The 19,773-nt window shown below is 41.2% G+C and overlaps 1 protein-coding gene across 2 annotated transcripts in view; it reads left to right on the top strand.

The window, feature by feature from the left end:
* The window catches only part of GCGR (glucagon receptor), a 56,093-nt gene that overhangs the window by 29,903 nt on the left and 6,417 nt on the right, over positions 1–19,773 (top strand). The window contains exons 4-13 of one of the 2 annotated variants that reach the window (XM_075846688.1): positions 380–487; positions 562–683; positions 5,884–5,990; positions 6,764–6,917; positions 7,877–8,030; positions 10,712–10,772; positions 15,418–15,487; positions 17,687–17,754; positions 17,942–18,080; positions 18,176–18,217. In XM_075846688.1, the coding sequence (XP_075702803.1) occupies positions 380–487; positions 562–683; positions 5,884–5,990; positions 6,764–6,917; positions 7,877–8,030; positions 10,712–10,772; positions 15,418–15,487; positions 17,687–17,754; positions 17,942–18,080; positions 18,176–18,217 (1,025 nt within the window). Of the gene's footprint in view, positions 1–379; positions 488–561; positions 684–5,883; positions 5,991–6,763; positions 6,918–7,876; positions 8,031–10,711; positions 10,773–15,417; positions 15,488–17,686; positions 17,776–17,941; positions 18,081–18,175; positions 18,218–19,773 lie in introns of both variants that reach the window. The other variant, XM_075846687.1, reaches the window with a different exon arrangement.

Genomic DNA, 19,773 nt, shown 5'->3' with positions numbered 1-19,773 from the left:
CGCCTGATGTCAATGGGAGAGAGGAATTCCGTGGTTCCGTGGCAGATTTTGCAGCAGGACCCACAGGCACAGAGCAGGGCTGTGACGTGACAACATTGGGGAAGGCAGTCATAAATTTAGACTGGATAAAACTAGATCAGACAGGCAAACTCCCTGAAAACTCAATGAAAACGGAATTTAGTTTACCCATAAATCCGGCAATACTCCTGATATTGAGTGGTTGCACGAACACTCTGTGTGTTTGTAATGACCAAAAAAAATAAAAATATCGATTTAATTGGTTAGTTAGTCATTATATCATATAGTTAACTAGTCCAATATTTAATATTACATATATTACTGCACTTCTTAAACAAAAGTCACTGCTGTGTTTCCTCAGGACTGGTCTGCAACAGGACATTTGATAAGTTCTCCTGCTGGCCAGATGCTCAACCTAATACCACTGTCAATGTCTCTTGCCCCTGGTTCTTGCCTTGGTACAAGAAAGGTAAAACTCCTTCAATAGGTTTAATAAGCTGAAAATTAGTCCTGCTATACAATAACATGCTTGTCCCCTCTCAGTGCAGCATGGTTATGTGTACAAATACTGTGGACCAGATGGGCAATGGGCAGCCACGGTGCACGGCCATCCAGTACGTGATGCCCAGGAATGTGAACTTGACCAAGCAGATGTAGAGGACCAGGTACAATTATATAAAGTGTCCTACAAATATCAATTGTTAATGTTGTATACACTATATGGACAATAGTATTGGGACACACCTCTTGATCATTGCATTTCATACAGTCCCATTGCCACTGGTGGATAAAATTCAGCACCTCGCCATGCAGTCTACCTTTACAAACATTTGTGAAAGAATGGGTCGTTCTAAAGAGATCACTGAATTCCAGCGCGGTCCTGTAATAGGACGTCACCGTTGGAACAAGTCCGTTCCTGAATTTTCTTCCCTCCTAGATATTCTGAGATCAACTGTGAGTGGTATTATTGCAAAGTGGAAGCGTTTAGGAACCACAGCAACTCAGCCAAAAAGTGACAGAAGAGGTAAAGTTATAGAGCGGGGTCGCCGAATGTTGAGGAGCATAGTGCATAAAAGTCGCCAACACTCTGCTGATTCAATAACTGCAGAGTCCAAACCTCCTCTGGCATTGACCTTCGCACAAAAACTGTGGCATGGGAGCCGAGCAGCTGCAGGCAAACCTTACATCACCAAGCACAATGCCAGGCGTCGGATGGAGTGGTGTAAAGCCACCACCACTGGACTCTGGAGCAGTGGAAACGTGTTCTGTGGAGTGATAAATCACCCTTCTCTATCTGACAGTCTGAAGAGAGAACGTTACCTGCCTGACTGCATTGTGCCAACTGTAAAGTATGGTGGCTTAGGATAACGCCATGGGGTTATTTTTCAGGGGTCGGCCTAGGTCCCTTAGTTCCAGTAAAGGGAAAACTTAATGCTTCGGCATACCAAGACATTTTGGACCATTGTATGATTCCAACTAGTTTGGAACATTTTTGGGAAGACCCTTTTTTGTTCCAGTATGACTATGCCCCGGTGCACAAAACAAGGTCCATAAAGACATGGTTGGATTGAGTTTTGTTGTGGAAGAACATGACTGGTCCGCACAGAGCCCGGACCTCAACCCCACAGAACACATTAGGGATGAACTAGAACGGAGATTGTGAGCCAGGCTCTCTCGTCCAACATCAGTGTCTGACCTCACAAATGCTCTTCTGTATAAATGGGCAAAAATTCACACAGACACAATCCAAAATCTTATAGAAAGCCTTCCAAGAAGACTAGAAGCTGTTTTAGTTGCAAAGGGGGACCAACTCCATATTAATGCCTATGGATTTAGAATGGGATATCTGAAAAACTCCTGTAGGTGTAATATGTAGGTGTTCGAATACTTTTGACCATATAGTGTATGTTATATAGCACCAGTCATGTTGCTTAAAGCTCCAGCCTTGCATGAGGTGACGGCCACTTACATTCTCATTTCTGATACGTTATCGGAACTTTAATGCTCATTGTTCCTCTAGCTGGCAATTTCTGACGAGTGGCGGGCTTTCTGCCATGATGACATTCTTCAACCCATTCCCACCCATGAGCTTTAGGCTGGGTCCTGAGTCTGCCAAAAAACTAAGTGTTTGAGTTGTTACATCCTGCTGTTGTTAAGTCAGAAAAGGTAGATATAAACAAGCAATTCTTGAAGAACGCAGAATTGTTCTTCTACTGGCTTTGTAACGAGAAAGCTTCTGTAAGAGGGTCCCAATAAACTTTATGGCAGATAAACATTTTGCTTATAAAATACTGATACCTATAGACAGTAGGCATTAATGCCTAAAATCTGAAATTACAGTGACTATAGTATGACATTTGGAGACAAATAAATCTTCCTGACCTTAGAGCTTAATTTATGGCAAGGAAGAAAGGGCGCTGGTAGGTCTAATGTGTTCATTGTCCATTGTCCCCTTGTGCTTGGACCTACCTGCCATCAAGAGCAGTCAAACACAGTAGTTGGCCACCTTCTATAGCCCTTATATTAAGCTGATGTCAAAACACTATATCTATGGGTTTTCCTCTGAATCAATAAATGACTGAATAGACGGTTGTCCACAAATGGAACTATAATGCAGCTGTTCTTTTCTGATGTATATTTTCTGAGATGAAGCAGACCTTTCACTAGGTTATATAAGTTGAACTGGTAAACTGAATAGCGCTGTCTCCCTGATTCTGGCGCTGTTTTTTTTTTTTCCATGGACATTCCGTTCCATAGATATGACCCACTGTTGTGTTGGCTCCTTATAGGCTATTTTGCTTAATTAGCCAATGGGGTGGAGCTAGCTTCCCTGCCCCTGATGCTGACCAATCAGCACAAGGCAGATAAATAGACAGCCCAAAAAAGATCGGGTACAGCAAAAGAACTACAAGAACACAGAGGGATACAGACTGATATGGTGGTTGTCCTTTCTAACAGATCGTGTTATTGGCTAATTGATGTCAATGACTAAGGTTGCAGACCTAAGCAACGTCTGAATGATTCCATAAACACTTGTGGTAGACACTGCAACTTCATGTTAGTGGAATGAAGGGTGCATTCACATCAGCACCACCCTTCCGTTTATGGGTTGCGTTAGACCTTTCCGTCGGAGGAACCCAAGAACGGAAAGCAAAACAGAAACCATAGCTTACGTTGGCATTACCATTGATTCCAATGGTAATACATCCGTTGCAATTGGTTTCCGTTTGTTTCCGTTCTGTAAGGTTTCCATTTCCTCCGCGGAAGCAATAGCGTAGTCGACTAAGCTATTGTTTCTGCTAAAAAACCCGGAAACCTTACGGACAGGAAACAAACGGAAACCATTTGCAATGGAAGCAAATGTTGGGAATGTCAATGTTCGTGAAAACCTCGGTAACAGTGATCACAATATAGTTACATTTTACCTATACTGTAAAAAACAAACGCAGGCTGGGAGGGCAAAAACATTTAATTTTAAGAAAGCCAATTTCCCCAGGATGAGGGCTGCAATTCAGGACATAGACTGGGAAGAACTAATGTCAAATAATGGAACAAATGATAAATGGGAGATTTTCAAATCTACTTTGAGTTATTATAGTGCAAAATGTATTCCTATAGGTAACAAGTATAAACGACTCAAATTAAACCCCACATGGCTTACACCTTCTGTGAAAGGGGCAATACATGACAAAAAAAGGGCATTTAAAAAATACAAATCTGAGGGTACAGCTGCAGCCTTTGTAAAATATAAAGAGCTTAATAAAATCTGTAAAAATGTAATAAAATTAGCAAAAATACAAAATGAAAGGCAGGTGGCCAAGGATAGTAAAACAAATCCTAAAAAATTCTTCAAGCATATAAATGCAAAAAAGCCCAGGTCTGAACATGTAGGACCCCTAGATAGTGGTAATGGGGAGTTGGTCACAGGGGATCAAGAGAAGGCAGAGTTATTAAATGGGTTCTTTAGCTCTGTATATACAACTGAAGAAGGAGCAGCTGATGTAGCGGGTGCCAGTGCTGTTAATATATCAGTTGATATACTGAATTGGATGAATGTAGATATGGTCCAAGCTAAATTAAATAAAATAAATGTGCACAAGGCCCCGGGACCAGATGGGTTACACCCTAGAATTCTTAAAGAGCTTAGTTCAGTTATTTCTGTCCCCCTTTTCATAATATTCAGAGAATCTCTAGTGACTGGTATAGTGCCAAGGGACTGGCGCAGGGCAAATGTGGTGCCTATTTTCAAAAAGGGCTCTAGGTCTTCCCCAGGTAATTATAGACCAGTAAGCTTAACAGCCATCGTGTGGAAAATGTTTGAGGGGCTATTGAGGGACTATATACAGGATTATGTGACAATAAATAGCATTATAAGTGACAGCCAGCACGGTTTTACTAAGGACAGAAGTTGTCAAACTAACCTAATCTGTTTTTATGAAGAGGTGAGCAGAAGTCTAGACAGAGGGGCCGCTGTGGATTTAGTGTTTTTGGACTTTGCAAAGGCATTTGACACTGTCCCCCATAGACGCCTAATGGGTAAATTAAGGACTATAGGTTGTAATTGGATTGAGAATTGGCTCAAGGACCGTATCCAGAGAGTTGTGGTCAATGATTCCTACTCTGAATGGTCCCCGGTAATAAGTGGTGTACCCCAGGGTTCAGTGCTGGGACCACTATTATTCAACTTATTTATTAATGATATAGAGGATGGGATTAATAGCACTATTTCTATTTTTGCAGATGACACCAAGCTATGTAATATAGTTCAGACTATGGAAGATGTTCATGAATTACAGGCAGATTTAAACAAACTAAGTGTTTGGGCGTCCACTTGGCAGATGAAGTTTAATGTAGATAAATGTAAAGTTATGCATCTGGGTACCAACAACCTGCATGCATCATATGTCCTAGGGGGAGCTATACTGGCGGATTCACTTGTTGAGAAGGATCTGGGTGTACTTGTAAATCATAAACTCAATAACAGCATGCAGTGTCAATCAGCTGCTTCAAAGGCCAGCAGGATATTGTGGTGTATTAAAAGAGGCATGGACTCGCGGGACAGGGATGTAATATTACCACTTTACAAAGCATTAGTGAGGCCTCATCTAGAATATGCAGTCCAGTTCTGGGCTCCAGTTCATAGAAAGGATGCCCTGGAGTTGGAAAAAATACAAAGAAGAGCAACGAAGCTAATTAGGGGCATGGAGAATTTAAGTTATGAGGAAAGATTGAAAGAATTAAACCTATTTAGCCTTGAAAAAAGACAACTAAGGGGGGACATGATTAACTTATATAAATATATTAATGGCACATACAAAAAATATGGTGAAATCCTGTTCCTTGTAAAACCCCCTCAAAAAACAAGGGGGCACTCCCTCCGTCTGGAGAAAAAAAGGTTCAAGCTGCAGAGGCGACAAGGCTTCTTTACAGTGAGAACTGTGAATCTATGGAATAGTCTACCGCAGGAGCTGGTCACAGCAGGGACAGTAGATGGCTTTAAAAAAGGGTTAGATAATTTCCTAGAACAAAAAAATATTAGCTCCTATGTGTAGAAATTTTTCCTTCCCTTTTCCCTTCCCTTGGTTGAACTTGATGGACATGTGTCTTTTTTCAGCCGTACTAACTATGTAACTATGTAACTATGTAACTATGTAACTATGTAACTATGTAAGCATTACCATTGAAATCAATGGTAATGCAAACGAAAGGCATGGGTTCCTCTGAGGGAAAGGTCTAACAGAACCCATGAATGGTAGGGTGACGGGGATGGGAACAGGCCCTTACTGGTGTTTTTGTGAATTGTGAATTTAAGCTTGCCCTTTTGACTTTGTTATATATAACAGACCTGTTGTCTTTAACTTACAGGAAAGGTTTGCCAAGGCATATGAAAGCTTTAAGATCATGTACACTGTAGGATATTCTTTGTCTGTGGGGGCACTCATACTGGCACTTGCTATCCTTGTGGGATTCAGGTAGGTGGCTGTTATGAGAACACATCTACTGGCTCCTATTCGTTTTTTTCCAATAAAATCTTCACAAATCCAATTATATTACTAATCTCTCATCTGTGGATCTTTACGCCTAGATCTGGCCATAGACATTAGACTTTTCAAGGCGGATCTTGCCAATTTTTACGGAATTTACTAACAGTCCTATGTTTATGGGGCTGTCTAATTCTCCCCTGATGTCTCCGCTGGGGATGCGACAAGGATCTGACAAGTTTTAGCCAATCCAATTTTATTGTTTCCGCTGGCAGGCACTTATCTCCCTCCCCTAATGAAATAACATCCATGGTTGATCGATCTGCACATGAATGTTTATGAGAAAACCAGGGCTGATAGTTGTTGTCTGACATTAGATATTTGCTGGCAAATCCAACCAATTTGGTGGGATCTGCGGACAATCTCATGTTTATGACCCATCATAGAAATTACACAAATCTAATCTATAATAACTCCTCAACCCCGTTAAGATGGCCATATACATAAGACAGAAAGTGAATGGCCGGTCAGGTCATACAAACAATCCACCAAAAAGAGATGGTACCGACTGCTAAAGTCATATAAAGTTTGATCGTCAGATCACAACAATCTTAGTCAGATTTGCCAGAATCTGAAGGATCTGCTCACAAATATCTGGTATCTGTGATCACCTTTCTACTATACACAACAGGGAGCACATTTCTGCCAGGTTGAATAACTTAGTATATCAGCCTTAACACTACCCACACTTCCATTTCTTGCAGTAAACTCCACTGTATGAGGAATTACATTCACATCAACCTGTTCATCTCATTCATTCTGAGGGGAGTGTCAGTTCTAGTGATTGACACCATGCTGAAGACTCGCTACAGTGAGAAAATTGATGAGGAATACCTACATGTCTGGCTCAGCAGTGAGGTGAGAAGGTTATATGACGTGTGAAGTCATTCTATATACCGTATACATGTAATCAGACCCAACTCTTGGCCTTGTTTTATACAAAGATTCTTGAGCTGTAGACCTATGAAGTCTGAACCAGACTGGTTGCTACGGGGACTCTGCCTGACAACCTTATATGAAGGCTGTAGCTGTTGGGCACTGTTTCCTATCAAGTCTCTCGAAAACGTTTCAGTACTGGATTGGCGCGGCCAGTAGTATCCATCTTTAAGCAGTGTATCCCTAGCAACCAGACTGCCAGATATAACCCGGCTGATCAGCTCAAAGCTGTATTGCATGATCCGGACAGCAGGGTAGGTCCTCGCAATCCCTCATCACATCTGCAGTATTAAAATCTTTTCAAAGGTAAATTTTTAGGGAACAAGCTTAAATATTGTCCACCCTATTGTTTAGCAAATTACCTCTGATCAGTGGTGGATTAAGTCATGGGAGATGATTGGAGTGATCCCCTCCCTTCAGTGTGGTAACACACCAGGCAGAAAGTATTGATCATAGACCCCTTAATACTTCTTTGATTCAACACCATGGTAAGCTGCCTCAGAATGCCCAAACAAAAAAGTTCCTGTAGAACTTTTCCTGCTTCACATGCAAGGCTTCGTTCACACATGCATTGGAGGCTCCATTAAGGGTCTACGTCGCAGATCCGGCAGAGATTATGGGAGACAATAGCAGAGCATGCCGCTTTATTTTCAACGGTAAAATCATGGACACCCCGACGGAAAGCTCACTGGACCCATTAAAGTCAATGGGTTTCGTCGGCCGCCGGCGGTGTCCGCTCTGACAGAGCAGAACGACGGAACACACCGACGCAGGTGTGAACGAAGCCTAAGCCATCACTTATGATTGTTAGTTCTCATGTTTTCTCCATTTATCTCTATAACATTTCTTTTTTCTTCCACCCCTTACCCATACATTCACAGGCTGGGTGTCGAGCTGCTACTGTTCTCATGCAATATGGAATCATTGCTAATTACTGCTGGCTGCTGGTGGAGGGGATATATCTACACAACCTGCTGGTCTTAGCTGTGTTCTCAGAGAGAAGTTACTTTGCTTTGTACGTTTGCATCGGATGGGGTGAGTAAGGAGGTCATTCAAGAGAGCTATAGACCTACGTCCTCCAAGATCATAATGCTGCTAGGGTCAGAATGTCATTTCATTGTATGTTACTTTCACGTTCCATAAAAAGAGATTTGCAAAAAAAAAAGTCAGAATTGAAGAGTACTAATGCCGTTCCTATGTGGTAACCTTCTGTCATCTATTTGATCACCTTGCTTCCCCCAAAAAAATGTAATAAAATTATCAAAAAGACATACAGACCCCAAAATAGTACCAATAAAAACTACAGATTGGCCCGCAAAAAATAAGCCATATTGCTCCATCAACAGTAAAATAAAAAAGTTATGGGTCTCAGAAAACGGTGACACAAAAGAGATATTTTTTAAAAAAAGTAGTAGTACGTCATAAGAAAAAATAACTATATAAATTTGGTACCGTCGTAATCATATTGACCTGCAGAATAAATAGTATTTAGTGAATGCCATAACAAAACCCAAAAAACTATGCAGGATTCACATATTTTTTTCCAATCCCACCCCAGTTTCCCAGTATATTATTGGGTACTTTGAATTGTGACAGTAAAAACTACAACTCTTCCCACAAATACCAAACACGCATATGGCTATGTTGATGAAAAAAATTTAAACGTTATGGCTTTAAGAAAAAGAGAGAGGAAAAAACTAAAAGGAAAATCAAAAAAATGGCTGCGACACCAAGGAGTTTATAGTATTTTTAACACCCTGGCAGAAGATGACTTAAGGGCTTTTATTTACAAGCAATCCTGATTTTAGATGCAACTGGTCTTTAAGCATTACCTGGTATACTGTCAGTCGTGATAACATAAGTGTTTATTGTGGTTATATATATAATATATTGGCATTCAGTGACTCACAGGTGATGTCTTCCTTGAATCAAGTCGTTCTTTTTTCTTCTCCTTCTGACAGTCATACCCACGTATCCTGGACATTACTCGTCTCTGCAGAGTTTACTGCCCAGATATCTTCTGCTCCTCACACTGCGCCTCTGAAAATAACAATGTCACATATAGTGCCCCCTAAATAAATATGCCCCACTCTATGCCCCTGAATAAATGTATATTTCACACTGTGTCCATCAAAGAAAAAATATGCCCTACAGTATGCCAATGAATAAATGTATGCCTTACACTGTAACCCGGAATAAAAATATGCCCACTCTGTGCCTATAAATAAATGTATACCTAACACTGTAACCCTGAATATAAATATGCCTCACATTGTGCACATGCATAAAAAATAAAAATATGCCCCACACTGTGCCAATGAATAAAAAATACCTTATAATGTAATCCTGAATAAAAATATGCCCCACACAGTGTCCCTGAATAAAAATATGCCCCACAATATGAAACCCTTAATAAAAAAAGTTTTCTTCAATTTGCCCCTCAATTAAAAGTCCCCCATTTGGGAATATTTACCTGCCAACGATCCCACGCCTCTGCCACACAGGGAAGGCTTGGCTTCTTCAAGCCACTCTGTTGCGGAATGGAGCAGGCATGATGATGTCATTGTGTTGCGTGTGTCGCAAAGAAGGCCACATACAGCAGTATAGGGAGTCGAACACGGCTTCAGGTACCTTGCACCATCTTAAGGACGCGGATACAATTGAATCCATGGGGGACCGGGGTGGCATACCACTTCTTCCAAGTACTCTGAACCGGTTGTTGTTTCAATAAACGGTTCAGGAGATCCGGCTGCATCCCACCGCTGCATTACACCACTCTAGCCAATGCTTTGTATTGCAAATGGCTATTTTAGGCTTCTGCGCTTCCCATGGAAATCCAGTCCATGAAACGGAAACGGCTATTTCGTTGAGTTATTGGACTTCTTTAACTTTCCAATTCATAAAACGTACAAACCCAGGAAGCCTTAGCAGGTCAGACATTTGATGAACTTACTGGAAAGTCACAACCCGTGACAGTGCCACATTGAAGGTCACTGAGCTCTTCAGTATGACCCATTCTACTGCTAATGTTTTCATATGAAGATTGCATGGCTGTATGCATGATTTTATGAATTTGTTAGCAAGGATTGCTAGTTCAAACTAAACCCCTTAATTAAAAGGGGTGCACATACTTTTGACCACGTATTCTACGATTTAGATGAAATAATCCTGGAGAAATTTAAGTTAGCCATATAGCAATTCACCCTGGATTACCGATTCTTCAGCTGGGTCCCACAACACAATTGCACAATCAGCAATTCTCTGATATATACCTATTATAACATTCCACCTGCAGAATAAAGGCTGCCATAATGGTGTCTGTGTTCTGCTGAAGGATTCACAAAGAAAAGGTGGTGAATTTCTGCAGGTTTTTATGGTTTTATGTCCAGTCCTATTCCCCTTCAACCTGCGCAGGGCTCTCTTCGCCACATTTAACATGACAATAGAGGCAGGGTGGCTAGCCTGAGGATCATGCCAGACATCTCTCCTACAAGAGATGGAAAGGGAGGGAAACAAGCTTGGAAAATTGGAGGAAGTCCAAACTCATGATCTCCGCCAATGGGATCTTTTTCTTATACGTCTCTATATTAAATCAGGAGATCGCATTTGGGAACGCTGCCCCTTTAATCTCTGTTTCCTTATGAATAAAAAAAAATCTTTGATTCATCCTTTTGGGGTTAATATTGCATATTATATCCCATTATCTTTTTTTGCAGGGGCTCCTATTTTATTCATCATTCCTTGGGTGGCTGTGAAATATACATATGAAAATGTACTGTAAGTAAATGTATGAGGTCTTCTGCATATTTATTATTTTTTTTACTTTGATTCAGATTTTTTTTACTTTCTAATAGTAAAAAAATACTTCCAATGCTATTTTAAAATGATCTGGGCTCATGAACCGAATTAGAAATGGAAACCCATTACGGCATTATTTAAAAAAAAATGAATAATCTACATTTTTATATAAACAAAGCTTTATTTAGTGTTTAATACAAAATTCTGCAATCTTTTAATATACTTTGTGTTTCAATTTAGATTTATGCTGTCACTTTGTATGTGAACTTAAATTAAGAATATTTCCATTGACTGGCCAGATTTTTTCTTAAACTCTTTTAATAAGGCCTAATGTATATTGAATTTCTTCATCATACAGTGAATAAGATTTGTTTTTTTTTTTTTTTTTAACTAGACCAGATTTTTTTTGTCAGGTTTTTAATTCCGTCTTATACTATAGCTATGGTTTTAATAGAGGCCCACTTCTCTAGAATATGTGTAAAGAGGGAAAAAAAGGGGGGGGGGGACAACGGCGCTCCTCTAAGGTAATACTGTATCGAATTAATTACAACAGTAATAGAAAGTGAGTTAGGTTACTCACCTAATAGCGTTGTGTGAGTGTAGGCACAATGCTACTGCTTTGCATGGATACTGAAGACGATCTTTTTTTGCAGTGTCGGCTGCCACCCGCTGCTATCCCACGGGTGAAAACCTCTATACCCGGGAAGACGAAAACAAGAAGTTTGAGGAAAGATTGCAGTTATAACCTGAGGAAGGGACCTGTCCGATCCTGAAACGCGTAGTGTCTTTTATAAAAATAAAAATACTGCAAATCTTATACATCGATTTGATTACTTACTGGTCAGGTGCCGTGTTCCGAAAACTGCAATCTTTCTTCAAACTTCTTGTTCACTTCTCTAGAAGGCCTTTTTCAATAAAATTTTTGGTGGTCATCTCATTAAAGTTTCATTGAACATTTAGAGCTCTGCCAAGTTCTGGCCAGGAAAAGCCCAAAAACAATCTTTTGGCTATGTTCACGCAGGGCGGATATGCTGCGTAAAAACACACAGCTTATCCGCCCTGGGCGCCGCAGGGAATTCCAGAGTGGTGCAGTTTTTCGACTGGAATGTCCACTGCGGAAAACGCGTCCCTCTGCCGTCCTCCAGGCCATCCCCTGGGTATACTTGTCCAGAATTCTGTGCTTCTTCATCCAGGCCGGCCTCCTGGGTTAACGTTTCATCCCATGTGATGAAACATCTCAGGGATGAAACGTCATCCCAGGAGGACGGCCTGTATGAAGAAGCACAGAATTCTGAGTAAGTATAAGATTTTTTTTTTCCTGAGTTGCAACATCTGCTATTTGTTGCGGGTTTTACCTCGCCAGTGAAGTCAATGGCGAAAACCTGCAACAGAAAAGCAGCGACTACGCAAATACAATTGACATGCTGCGGATTAAAAAAACGCAGCGCAGGTCAATTTCTGCGCGTTTTTTTTTTGCTTATCATCTACGTGGCGTGTGGATGAGATTTGTTCAAATCTCATCTACTTTGCTGCTACTGTATAACAAAATCTGATGTGGAAAATTTGCAGTATTTACGCAACGTGTGAACTGACCCTTTAAGGCAACTCATCTGCACAGTAAAGGGATCTTAATGTGTCCCTGTAAGCGGAAGGCACAGGGACCTAGATTCGATTACAAACTCTGTACCCTGGATTTCAACGCCACTAGTGTCTCCATACATTGAGCCCCTTCTACAACTTCTACCTATGCCTAAGATCTGGTATAAGCAGTGAAATAATATCAGCCGAGACGTAATGCAGGGATCACATAAAAGAGTTCTGTTTATTTAAAAGCCGTTGCGGATGATACGACTCATTACTGCTTGTCACAGGGACTGGCCCATTTCCTGAGCAGCTCTGGAGCGCAGCCAAATGTCAACAAACGTCTCTCAAAGCCATGAATCTCTAGTACAGATATTATCTAGCACATCTCTCCACTGCACTTCTGCACTGTGCTAGATCTCCGCAGCATTGCCCAAGTGTGGTGGTAAAATTGCCACATATGTTTTTTTTTACCATGGTTGCAAATTTTTTTACTATGAATAGCAGGCAATGCTGTTTCATCATGTAACCCTTAAAGGGACCATATCATCACAAAATGTCATATTTTTTAAATCAGGTTCTATATATACATATATATGTATATGTATATATGTATATATATATATATATATATATATATACATATATATGTATACATATATATACAGCATATAAATATATATATATATTTTGTGTGTGTGTATATATATATATACATACACAGTCGAGTCACATTATTATGAGATCCTCCTACTTTCAACGTCGGTAGCGCGTAGCCCATGAAGGAAGTGATGTGTCGTGGGTTTGGTGTGTTTATAAGGTGTGCGATAAGCTGTCTGATCACATATCACTCGTTGTTGCCATGGGTAAAAAGGGGGATTTATTAGAGTTGCAAAAAAGGGATTATTGACTTTCGGGCCAAGGGTGGCGGGATTTCTCACACAGCGCAGTTTGGGAACTGTTCACATGCTGCTGTGGTGAAAGTGTACAGCACTGAGTGGACAAATGGCAACATTGGGAATGACCGACGTGGACACTGTGGAGCACCACGTGCCAATCATGTTAGGTTAACGTCAGCTACGAAGATGTGCAAGGGCTGAACGACACGCTACAGTGGAGCAGCTTACCATGAAAATAAACCGTTTCACTGAACCCTACTGCGTATGGGGCTCCGAAAAAGACGGATGGTCACTGCTCATGTGATAACAAAGGGGCATCGGAAAAAAATGCTTCAATTTGCAGGGCAGTATCGGAATCACTGATGATTGGCAATGGGCTGCCTTCTCGATGAGTCATATATTCTGATTCATTGAACGGATGGACGTTGGCGTGTCAGGCGAGAAACATCAGGGAACAAACACCCTGCAACCATTGCTGGAAGAACACAAGCTGGTGGCGGCAGTGTTATGGTCTGGGGAACTTTTTCATGGCATTCTCTGGGCCACTCATCCATGTGGAAGGCTCTGAACCAATTTGGGTATGAATCCATCGTTGCAGATCGCGTTCACCCATACGTACTGGGGTAGATGGAATCCTCCAGGAAGACAATGCGACATGTCACACAGCTAGAAATGTCTGACAGTGGTTGTAAGAGCACAACCAAGACTTCCAAGTACTTCCCTGGCCCCCTAATTCGCCAGACTTGAACCCAATTGAGCATCTGTGGGACCACCTCGATCGTCTTGTTCGCTCTATGGATCCCCCATCCCCCACGCGACCTCCAATAAATGTGGGATGCACTGCAGTGAGCACGGCCCCAGATACCTGAGACAACCCACCAGCACCTTATTGAGTCACTCCCAGCCCATCTAGCTGCTGTCCGTGCTGCACATGGCGGTTGCCCTGGATATCAGTTGCTGGTCATAATAATGTGACTCGACTGTGTGTATATATACAGTATATATCATATTGAAATGTTCCCGTTTTCTCAATAGCCACTAGAGTACACAGAATAAGCTGACATTTCCTGTTTTCTGCAGCTCACTTTTGATCTTTGCTGTTTAGACTGGGATAGGATCAGCACAATAATCTCAGACAGGACAAGGAAGATAGCTGTTTTCTTATGTCTATAACTAGCTTAAGTTCTACCTAGAAATATGCAAAACTGCTAATTTGCAGTGCACATTATTTTTAACTACGTTGGAGGTATTCTTGCAAATATATACACAGTTTGTAACATGTTTTGGCGGAAAAGCATTATAAGACATTCCTATAATTTTACAAACCAAGTTTCATTACTAGGATACACGAGACTAGAACATACATACCCTATAAGCAGCTCCCATTGCATGAGATCCAGTGAATGAGGTCCCCAGCTGAGGTTCCCCTTCTCCTACCTCATAGACAATGTGGACAGACAGGGAAGGAACACATCATCCTGTCCTCATCCCTAAGGAATGAGAACAAGCAAGCACTATCATATCTGGATGAAGGGTTGTAAGGCCTTATTCAGATGAGTGTATTATACGTCCGTGTGCTGTCCGTTAAAATAAACGGACCTCTGCAATTCTATGGGGTTATTTACACGTCCGTGATTTTTCAATTTTTCACGCAGAATGGGTCCATTGCGTGAAACTCTGCGGACCCCGTCGTCCATTGAAGTCAAAGGGTGCGTGAAAAACACGGACAGCACATGGATGACATCTGTGTGCTGTCCGTGTTTTTCACACACCAGTTGCTAAAAAAATAAAGAGAAGAAAAAAAAAAACAGGAACACCGATGCCACACGGAAAGCACACTGATGGCACACCGAATTGAAATGCATAAAATACGGTCCATTTCTTGTGGACGCAAAACGGGCATGTTCGTCTGAATCAGGCCTTGTAGTTATAGAAGAGGGGTCTCCATGTAATTGTTGCCATGTGGCCGCTTACTTCTATGGATTGCCACCAGAGGAGATATGATTGAATTTTTAGAATAGGAACACAGATTTTTAGCACCAAAGTTTATAGTTTTATCATATAAATCATCTTTACATACCAGCAGTATTCTTCACTACTCTCGAAAAGCAGCCATTAACTATGGTTTTTCTATTCCTCCATAGGTGTTGGACCACAAATAACAACATGGCATTCTGGTGGATCCTACGGTCTGCTGTGTTCCTTGCTATATTGGTAATAGAAATAGTTTAAATTATACCACATACATTGGGCACACCAGAAAATTTTCCATGAGTGTAAAATCTAATTGTAACCTAAGTGTCTACATGGAGGTCATAAAGAGGGTGCTCAAATAGGGGTCCTTCATTATAATAAAATAGTGTCCAAGGGGCTGGAATCAGGACAGGGTGCAACTTCCTAATGTAGAACCCATACTGACACCATATCTATGCACAGATGGTGGGACCTGTAGAGGGAATGGCAAATTGACATCTGTAAAAGAAGGCTGTAGCATGCTACCTTACATTGCATCCTAGAAACGCTCCCTTACATGCAGAAGGGCCTATTCTATTATATCTCATTCTATCAGACAGTAGAAGCTATGTCCACTGAGTTTACAGGCTTCAGTGGTGTCCCCACCAGTGTACGTCCTACCACCCTATTCTCTCAACCGGTACCCAGTGTAATAGTGAGATATTATATATGTACTTTATAAAAACCTTGAAAATCTCCCCAATAAAATGTGACTAGTGATTATTCATTGATGGGCTAATAGTTCAATTTAGGTTTTCAAAAGGTTAAGCTTTGTTCCAATCATCACGCTGTACCCATGTATGCCACCAGGCACCAGCGCTCTTAACTCCTCATGCAAGCCCAACATATCTATAATCCCAATCTAATTCTATACAAACTGTTATTTATAAATCATGGTCCTTCGCTTTATAGTTTGGTGAACCTCGGGTAGACCTTCAATAACAAATATTTCTGATGCTAAAGTAGCTACAATCATTTCATTCCCAAGTAAAAGTTGGCAAGATGGGTACCTTTCCAATATTAGTTTAAAATAGACTCTAGTTGCCTAGTGGCATTAGACAGTGACCCCAAATTATGGTGCCCAAACCCTTGCAGTCCAGTATTAGGGTATGTTCACACGGCCCCGAAAAACGGCTGAAGAAACGGAAGCTGAACGCCTCCAAACATCTGCCCATTGATTTCAATGAGAAAAACTGTGTTTCGTTCTGACGGGGCGTTTTTTAACGTGGCCTTTTGAAAAAAAAAACGTTGCGTAAAAAAACGCCCCGTAAAAAAAAGTGCATGTCACTTTTTTAGCTGTTTTTCATTGTCTCAATAGAAAAACAGCTCCAAAAACGGCCGCAAAACACGCATGAAAAAACGTTTGATGCTTAAAAAAGGCTGAAAATCAGCGTCTGTTTTTCCGTGATATTTTACAGCCATTTTTCGTTTTGCGTGTGATCATACCCTTATAGTACCCTGGTGGGAACTTGCTCTTAGGGATATCGTTTTTGTTGATCTAGTAGTTTAGGCCTCCATCTCTGGTAATCTGATAATCATTAGTGATGATCTAGCGGTTACATACTTTTATCCATGTACCAGTGGTGTGTCGTAGAAGAATTGTAGGAAAGTGAGATGGAGCATTTGTCAGTGGGTAGCGGCTTTGTCATCTGACGTGTCCTCTATATTTGGTGGTCTTTTTCACTAAACTAGCTCATTTTATGTAAAAAATGCCCCAAATTTTCTTTTTCGTGAATGTTCAAGGATACATCGCTAGGCCCAGGCACTGAAACAGTTTGGTCCAGAGTGTCCAGTAGACGACCACCCCATTTGGAGATAACTTTCAAGCCAATCACATGCCACTAGGGTTTTTCTTTCTTGATTCACAAAAAAAAAGTAAGGCCCTTTTACACGGAGCAATGACTGGGTGAATGAGAGTTCATACGAATGGGGCAGAGATCAGCCAATGAACGAGCAAACACTTGTACATCGTCTATTCACATCTTTTATGCAGCACTAGATATCAACGTTGATGGCAGCACATGCGGTAATGAGTCTTGTGCTGCCAACATGATGAAAATTCATGGGGGCGAGCGATCAGAGTAACGATCGTTCGTCCCCATACTAAACGATCATTGCTCAATTTAAAGTGAGCAACGAGCGCCGATCGACAAACTGTATTGTCGATTGGGGGTCGTTTTAAAAATGGTAAACACGGGCGATATCTGTCAGTCTAAAACCCCCTTTCGAGATCTTCTTGCTAATGTGTGCAATAAAAAAATCAAGTGTTACAATGCAATTGAAAGTGGACATGCAAATATGTGGAGGGTGCACCATCACAGTTCTTTCCTCTGGTGTACCCCGGAAACGCCGGTACCACACTATTTACCTGTGTAGTTATGGTTTTCTCATTTTTTTTAGATCAACTTCTTAATATTCATGAGGATTATCCAGATTCTGTTGTCCAAGATGAGAGCTCATCAGATGAGGTATACAGACTATAAACTCAGGTGAGAGATATGTGAGCTCAGCAGAATGATACCATGAGCCGATAGCATTGCTCTGAGACTACCGGGCCACAGTGTTATGTCTACAACTGACGGACTCATTTCTATGGGAAGACACCTAGTTGTGCAAGCTAGAGCTTCACATGTTTCTTACCATGTCTTTCCTCAGGTTGGCCAGGTCGACACTCACCCTAATCCCCCTGCTTGGAATACACGAGGTGGTATTTGCATTGATCACAGATGAAACTGCACAAGGGACCCTGAGGCTGGTCAAACTCTTTTTCGATCTTTTTTTTAGTTCATTCCAGGTAGGTTCTCTAAATCTTTTCGCCTCTTTACCAGAACCCCACAGCATTGTTCAATGTACCATGATTGTCATTGATTTTGACTATCTTGTCTGCAGGGTATGCTGGTAGCTGTGCTGTATTGTTTTGTCAACAAAGAGGTAAATAAGTGAAATTTAGAATGGGTGGCGGGACATTTTAGACTAGATAGAGATAACTACCTCAGTAAATTGTCATAAAAAGTTGAATTCCCTAGTAATAGTGTTGCACCCGACTCTACCATATACATGCACGCTCAGTTTAGCCAAGTGTGCATGCTTATTTTAACGTGCAAAGTGGAATGATCAGCTATCAGACCTCCTATTTCAATCCAACATGCCCAATTCTCCCCATCTGCTGTCGGAGGACAGTCAAGAGACCCCCAATACACATTAGATAAAAGTCGGGAGAATTGAAAAAAATCAGCAAACAATCTAATGTGTCTTGCTAAAAACATATAAGAATTTAGTAACATAGTTTATAAGGCTGAAAAAAAGGCAAATCCATCAACTTCAACCTATTATCCCACAATATCTATGGGAACAGCCTGAACGCTCCCTGATGGTCAGACGGGTTGGATTCCTTTTTTTTATAGAAATAAGCGGTGACACTTTTCTTCCTTCTTACAGACTGAGCCAAACAGGCGTGTTAAAGGGGGAGACAAGGAACTATCTTATGTCAACTTAGGCAACTATATTATGTCTATGGCTAGCTTAGACAGCAAAGTCTTAGAATTCTGAATTCTTCACAATTGTGCAGGTTATTATTGGAACCTTCCCATTGCAAAAAAAAACAAACATTAAATTAAAGCTTAGCTCCATTTATGAAGCATACAAGCGCTTTCACCCGAAGTTTAAAAACTACAGCGTGAGACAATGCAGGGAAGACAGGCTGGGCTGCCAGATGCTGAAGCCTCACCTGCAAGAGATCCATATAGGAAAAATAAAAGTCAAGCCAAAATCTGAAAATTCAGGCATGACTACTGTTAACCTCTATATTCCTCCCTCTTAAGTCCACTTACAAGAGCCCAGGAAGCTGAGATATGAGAAGCTGTATGGTGAGATCCTAACACTGTAGGGCTTCATTAGTCGTCTCTGTTACTGGCTGGGACATGGTAGGACCAGGGTAGTCATTAATGGTTTTATTATCCTGACTATCACAAACAGTGGGTCCTTAAGTCCTTGTGACATGGGAGAATAATATATAGTGTTTAACTCACACCTATATTTTTAGTTTATGTGTGGGGTTAAAGTGGTTTTACACTGTCAGATTTATGGCGGTAAACAAATGCCGATCGTCAATATAGCACATCGATCGGCGCTTGTTTAACTTTATTGATGGAGCAATCATTGTACTGTATGGGGACAAACAAGATTGTTCATCCCCAAACAGTTTGCATTATTGTCGGCAGCACATCCCCTGTTTACATGTATGCTCTTTTTCCGGCTGATCACTGGACCCTTGTACACAGGCCAATATATCGGGAATGAGCAAACGCTCGTTCATCGGCTGATTGCATCATTTTAAATGGCGAAACTATTATCCTTATCGGCAGCACATCTCCCTGTGTAAACACGGAGACGCGCTGCCGACATGATTAAAATGTATGGGGACGAGCAATTGTAGTAACCATCGCTCGTCCCCACACTAGCTCCTTGTGAAAGGAGCAAACGAACGC

The sequence above is a fragment of the Rhinoderma darwinii genome, chromosome 13, assembly GCF_050947455.1.
Source record: "Rhinoderma darwinii isolate aRhiDar2 chromosome 13, aRhiDar2.hap1, whole genome shotgun sequence".
NCBI lineage: Eukaryota > Metazoa > Chordata > Amphibia > Anura > Rhinodermatidae > Rhinoderma > Rhinoderma darwinii.
The sequence above is the reverse complement of the archived record's forward strand: the minus strand, read 5'-3'. Positions and strand labels throughout refer to the sequence as shown.